General features: G+C 46.8%; 1 protein-coding gene across 1 annotated transcript in view; it reads left to right on the plus strand.

Annotated features, from left to right (window-relative positions):
• The window catches only part of lrp5 (low density lipoprotein receptor-related protein 5), a 100,446-nt gene that overhangs the window by 29,930 nt on the left and 64,516 nt on the right, over positions 1 to 6,000 (plus strand). Inside the window, exons 5-6 of the mRNA XM_080504677.1 lie at positions 2 to 130; positions 4,202 to 4,398. Coding sequence (XP_080360803.1) covers positions 2 to 130; positions 4,202 to 4,398 — 326 coding nt within the window. The remainder of the gene's footprint in view (position 1; positions 131 to 4,201; positions 4,399 to 6,000) is intronic.

The following is a 6,000-nucleotide window of genomic DNA, read 5'->3' on the forward strand; positions in this document are numbered from 1 at the left end:
GGAAAGTGATTGTGAATGCAGACATCTACTGGCCCAACGGCCTCACCATCGACCTGGTGGAGCAGAAGCTGTACTGGGCGGACGCTAAGCTCAGCTTCATTCACAGAGCCAACCTGGACGGCTCAGCGCGGTACGCAGGATCCTGCACTTCTGGTTTGCATGTGCTCGGGAATGACTGAGGGTTCATGGCTGGAGGCGGCGTACAGTTTACACGCCAACGTTTCAAGTAACAGTGCACCAGTTTCATTTCACGTTGACACGATGTTTTCATGTTGGGCCACTAGTGGGTGCTGTTGACAGCACACAGTGAGGCAGAGAACAATGTGCTTCAGACATTAACAGTGGGAGAACACAGACGTTTGTATGGACGGACGACACGGTTGGATGTTCTTACGGTGACTCAACTATAAAACTACCACGTCCAGGAGAATGTGAGCCGGCAGTCAGGATGAAAACATTCTTCTTATTGTACATCTACAAGTGAACTACTTTCTTCAGCCGTAGTGCACAATAGCAGAGTTTCTGCCGTTTCCATGGAGTCAGAGCTGAAGCGTTTCCACAAAGTTGCACGTTTGCTGTGTGGCTGTGTCAACAGACAAACAAGATGCAACACAAGTTGAGCTTTTTTAATGGAAAAGGTTGTGACGTCAGCGAGGCGTTAGAAAGGTAAAGCAGGACAGTGGGAAATCCTCCTGGTGTGATTCATACAGGATGAGATATGCACAAGTCATTTAGTTAACGATGAGGATTTGGACGCATTTCCATGAAGCTGCAATGAGCTACTGTGTTTTACTGGCCAGCCTTTGTGTTTTCTGGAGTGTGATCTGGAGGAAGAGCACACTCTGACGCCAAAGTAACATTCTGATTGAAATTTGCTGTGAAAGACAAGCAAATTCCTTTTCCCTTCCTGGCTGCACCATGGCTGTATACAATGGTGTCAGGACAAGGTAGTGTTTTAAAGGAATCGAGGAAACGTTTCATAACAGACACATATCAGCTCAACTGAAAGTGTGTCAAGAGTTTTATTGTGCTCAACTTTGTTTCAACTGGAAAAAGTGAGGGGGAGGGAAAAATAGAGCGAAGTCCACGTCCACCACACACACTGGAGAAACAGAGCTGCAGTGAGGAGGCCCCAGTCAGGACACACACACACACACACACACACACACACACACACACACACACACACACACACACACACACACACACACACACACACACACACACGCACACGCACCAGTATCTGGTATGAGGTCAGATACTGCACATACTCCTACTCGTACTCATAAAAGCTCCCCACTACCCGGCCAGGATGACGTGAGGACGTCTGTCAGCAGCAGGTGGACTGAGAGCAGGAGGGACGTCACGTGTGGACAGACTCTGACTTTAGAAGACAAAGACAGTGAATCATTCTGCCAAAATGGAAAGAGGGAAAATAGTTAGTTCAACACCAGCAACTGAATCACCAGAGATATTTGGACCTGCAGCCTCATGTTGCTCATTAGTTTAACTGTTGAGCGGCTCAGGAGGATTTTACTCTGAGCCATGCTACATGCTACATGCTACATGCTACATGCTAAAGCGTTTCAAGGCTCACACACCAGGACATATGAGTAATATTCTCAGTGAAACAGTCAAATGGGTCCTTCAGTGGACAGTCTACAGTTCACTGTGCAGTGCATAGGAGGACACTACGCTCTGCCCTGTGTGGTTGCAGTGTATCACTGCAGTGATACACTGCAGTGATACACTGCAGTAATACACTGCAGCAATACACCGGAGTAATACACTAACACACTGCAGTAATACACTGCAGTAATACACTGGAGTAATACACTAATACACTGCAGTAATACACTGCAGTAATACACTGCAGTAATACACGGCAGTAATACACCGGAGTAATACACTGCAGTAATACACTAATACACTGGAGTAATACACTGCAATAATACACTGGAGTAATACACTGCAGTAATACACTGCAGTAATACACTAATGCACTGCAGTAATACACTGCAGTAATGCACTAATACACTGCAGTAATACACTGCATTAACACACTGCAGTAATACACTGGAGTAATACACTGCAGTAATACACTAACACACTGCAGTAATACACTGCAGTAATACACTGGAGTAATACAGTGCAGTAATACACTGGAGTAATGCAGTGCAGTAATACACTGGAGTAATACAGTGCAGTAATATACTGGAGTAATACACTGGAGTAATATACTGCAGTAATACACTGGAGTAGTACACTGCAGTAATACACGGGAGTAATACACTGGAGTAATACACTGCAGTAATACACTGGAGTAATATACCTTGCCTTGTCTTGACCATATCCTGGCTCGGCCTTGTCTTGACCATACCCTGGCTCGGCCTTGTCTTGACCATACCCTGGCTCGGCCTTATCTTGACCATACCCTGGCTCGGCCTTGTCTTGACCATACCCTGGCTCAGCCTTATCTTGACCATACCCTGGCTTGGCCTTATCTTGACCATACCCTGGCTCGGCCTTTTCTTGACCATACCCTGGCTCGGCCTTGTCTTGACCATACCCTGGCTCAGCCTTATCTTGACCATACCCTGGCTCGGCCTTATCTTGACCATATCCTGGCTCGGCCTTGTCTTGACCATACCCTGGCTCGGCCTTGTCTTGACCATACCCTGGCTCGGCCTTGTCTTGACCATATCCTGGCTCGGCCTTGTCTTGACCATATCCTGGCTCGGCCTTGTCTTGACCATATCCTGGCTCGGCCTTGTCTTGACCATATCCTGGCTCGGCCTTATCTTGACCATACCCTGGCTCGGCCTTGTCTTGACCATACCCAGTGCTCTTAGAGAACTGCCTTTGCTCAGCAGTGCAGGAAACCTCACCGTTAACAAGTAACATGACAGTGTCAACTAGAAGACTCCCAGGAGGACATGTCTGGGAGTCACGGCCCTCTGGAGGCCATCGTCGTTGTTGTTGTTGTTGTTGTTGTCGTCCTCGTGAATGTGCAGAACAACTGACGACTACGGCTGTGGGCCACGTGTGCAATAGCAATATGTCTGCCGTCTCCATGGAAACAGCTCAAGCGTTTTCAAAAAGTTGTGCTATCCCAACTTACTTGGAGATGAAGTTGTACCGTTTTCTAAAAGTTGCGCTTGCCTGTTTCCATGGAGACAGAGTTTTTGAAAACTTCCATCTTGGGACCCACTTTCAAAAAGTTGCATTTCCAGTGTCTCAGAGCAGCGTTGTCATGTGACTGGACCCCAAATACAGCGAGAGCTGTGTCTTTTCTCTGGCCACTGTTGTTTTGTAAACAGGTTGTCCTGTTTGTTTGTGTTCTGCTCCATGTGACCAGGCCTGGTGGGCTGGTCCTACGTCATGAAAGAGGTCATGACCTCCTCGGCTCCACTTTGTGACAAACTGTTCCCTTCCACTCCATTCACAGGTTTATCACTTGTTCCCTGTGTGCTTTAACAGCGCCAACTGCTGGCCCATCATGATAACTGCAGACATTTGAGCCTTGCTGCCATTTCCGTGGAAACAGACATCGTTTTCAAAACGTTGCAGTGTAAATGTCAAACCTTTACAAAACAAAAGCACAAAGGATGTTTTGACCTGAAACATCATGTGGCTGCTCCTGTATCACACTAATACCACTGACATGGTGTACCTGTACCAGGTACTGCTGGCTGGTTCCCTGTACCAGGTACTGCTGGCTGGTTCCCTGTACCAGGTACTGCAGGCTGGTTATCTGTACCAGGTACTGCTGGCTGGTTCCCTGTACTGTTGGCTGGTTCCCTGTACCAGGTACTGCTGACTGGTTCCCTGTACCAGGTACTGCAGGCTGGTTATCTGTACCAGGTACTGTTGGCTGGTTACCTGTACTGCTGGCTGGTTCCCTGTACCAGGTACTGCTGGCTGCTTCCCTGTACTGTTGGCTGGTTCCCTGTACCAGGTACTGCTGGCTGGTTCCCTGTACCAGGTACTGCAGGCTGGTTATCTGTACCAGGTACTGCTGGCTGGTTCCCTGTACTGTTGGCTGGTTCCCTGTACCAGGTACTGCTGGCTGGTTCCCTGTACCAGGTACTGCTGGCTGGTTTCTTTAGTGCGGTGTGGTAGTAACCAGAACAAGGTGTTAACTGAAGTGAGAGTAGTTGTGTTGGACTCACAGGGTCTCCCCCCCCCCCCCCCCCCGCAGGGAGACGGTGGTGGAGGGCACCCTGACCCACCCCTTCGCCCTCACCCTGTCCAAGGACACCCTGTACTGGACCGACTGGCAGACCCGCTCCATCCACGCCTGCAACAAGAACAGTGGAGACAAAACCAGGGAGATCCTCAACGGGATTTACTCTCCCATGGACATCCAGGTCCTGGAGCCTTACCGCCAGCCTTCCAGTAAGTACAGGGCAAGGCATGGAGAGCTCAGATGTAGGACATGTGGTACTGAGTAGGGTGCTAGCTCCTTCTTCACATTCACATTTCGCTCCTTGTTCACATTTAGCTGCTTGTTCACATTCACATTTAGCTCCTTGTTCACATTTAGCTCCTTGTTCACATTTAGCTCCTTGTTCACATTTAGCTCCTTGTTCACATTTAGCTCCTTGTTCACATTTAGCTCCTTGTTCACATTCACATTTAGCTCCTTGTTCACATTTAGCTCCTTGTTCACATTTAGCTCCTTGTTCACATTCACATTTAGCTCCTTGTTCACATTTAGCTCCTTGTTCACATTTAGCTCCTTGTTCACATTCACATTTAGCTCCTTGTTCACATTTAGCTCCTTGTTCACATTTAGCTCCTTGTTCACATTTAGCTGCTTGTTCACATTTAGCTCCTTGTTCACATTTAGCTCCTTGTTCACATTTAGCTGCTTGTTCACATTCACATTTAGCTCCTTGTTCACATTTAGCTCCTTGTTCACATTTAGCTGCTTGTTCACATTCACATTTAGCTCCTTGTTCACATTTAGCTCCTTGTTCACATTCACATTTAGCTGCTTGTTCACATTTAGCTCCTTGTTCACATTTAGCTCCTTGTTCACATTTAGCTCCTTGTTCACATTCACATTTAGCTCCTTGTTCACATTTAGCTCCTTGTTCATATTTAGCTCCTTGTTCACATTTAGCTCCTTGTTCACATTTAGCTGCTTGTTCACATTCACATTTAGCTCCTTGTTCACATTTAGCTGCTTGTTCACATTCACATTTAGCTCCTTGTTCACATTTAGCTCCTTGTTCACATTTAGCTCCTTGTTCACATTCACATTTAGCTCCTTGTTCACATTTAGCTCCTTGTTCATATTTAGCTCCTTGTTCACATTTAGCTCCTTGTTCACATTTAGCTGCTTGTTCACATTCACATTTAGCTCCTTGTTCACATTTAGCTGCTTGTTCACATTCACATTTAGCTCCTTGTTCACATTTAGCTCCTTGTTCACATTTAGCTCCTTGTTCACATTTAGCTCCTTGTTCACATTTAGCTCCTTGTTCACATTCACATTTAGCTCCTTGTTCACATTTAGCTCCTTGTTCACATTTAGCTCCTTGTTCACATTTAGCTCCTTGTTCACATTTAGCTCCTTGTTCACATTTAGCTCCTTGTTCACATTTAGCTGCTTGTTCACTGCACATTTCAAATAAAGTCCTTTCAGTCATGGATTTCACATTTTAACCATTTGAACAGTGTGAAAGTGCCGCATGCTGTTGATCACCTTCACACACCTTCATACACCTTCACACACTCACACACTCACACACTCACACACCTTCACACACCTTCACACACCTTCACACACTCACACACTCACACACTCACACACCTTCACACACCTTCACATACCTTCACACACCTTCACACACCTTCACACCTTCACACACCTTCACACGCCTTCACACACTCACACACTCACACACTCACACACTCACACACTCACACACCTTCACACACTCACGCACTCACACACCTTCACACACTCACACACCTTCACACACTCACACT

This window comes from Blennius ocellaris, assembly GCF_963422515.1.
Source record: "Blennius ocellaris genome assembly, chromosome: 11".
NCBI classification, from domain to species: Eukaryota; Metazoa; Chordata; class Actinopteri; order Blenniiformes; family Blenniidae; genus Blennius; species Blennius ocellaris.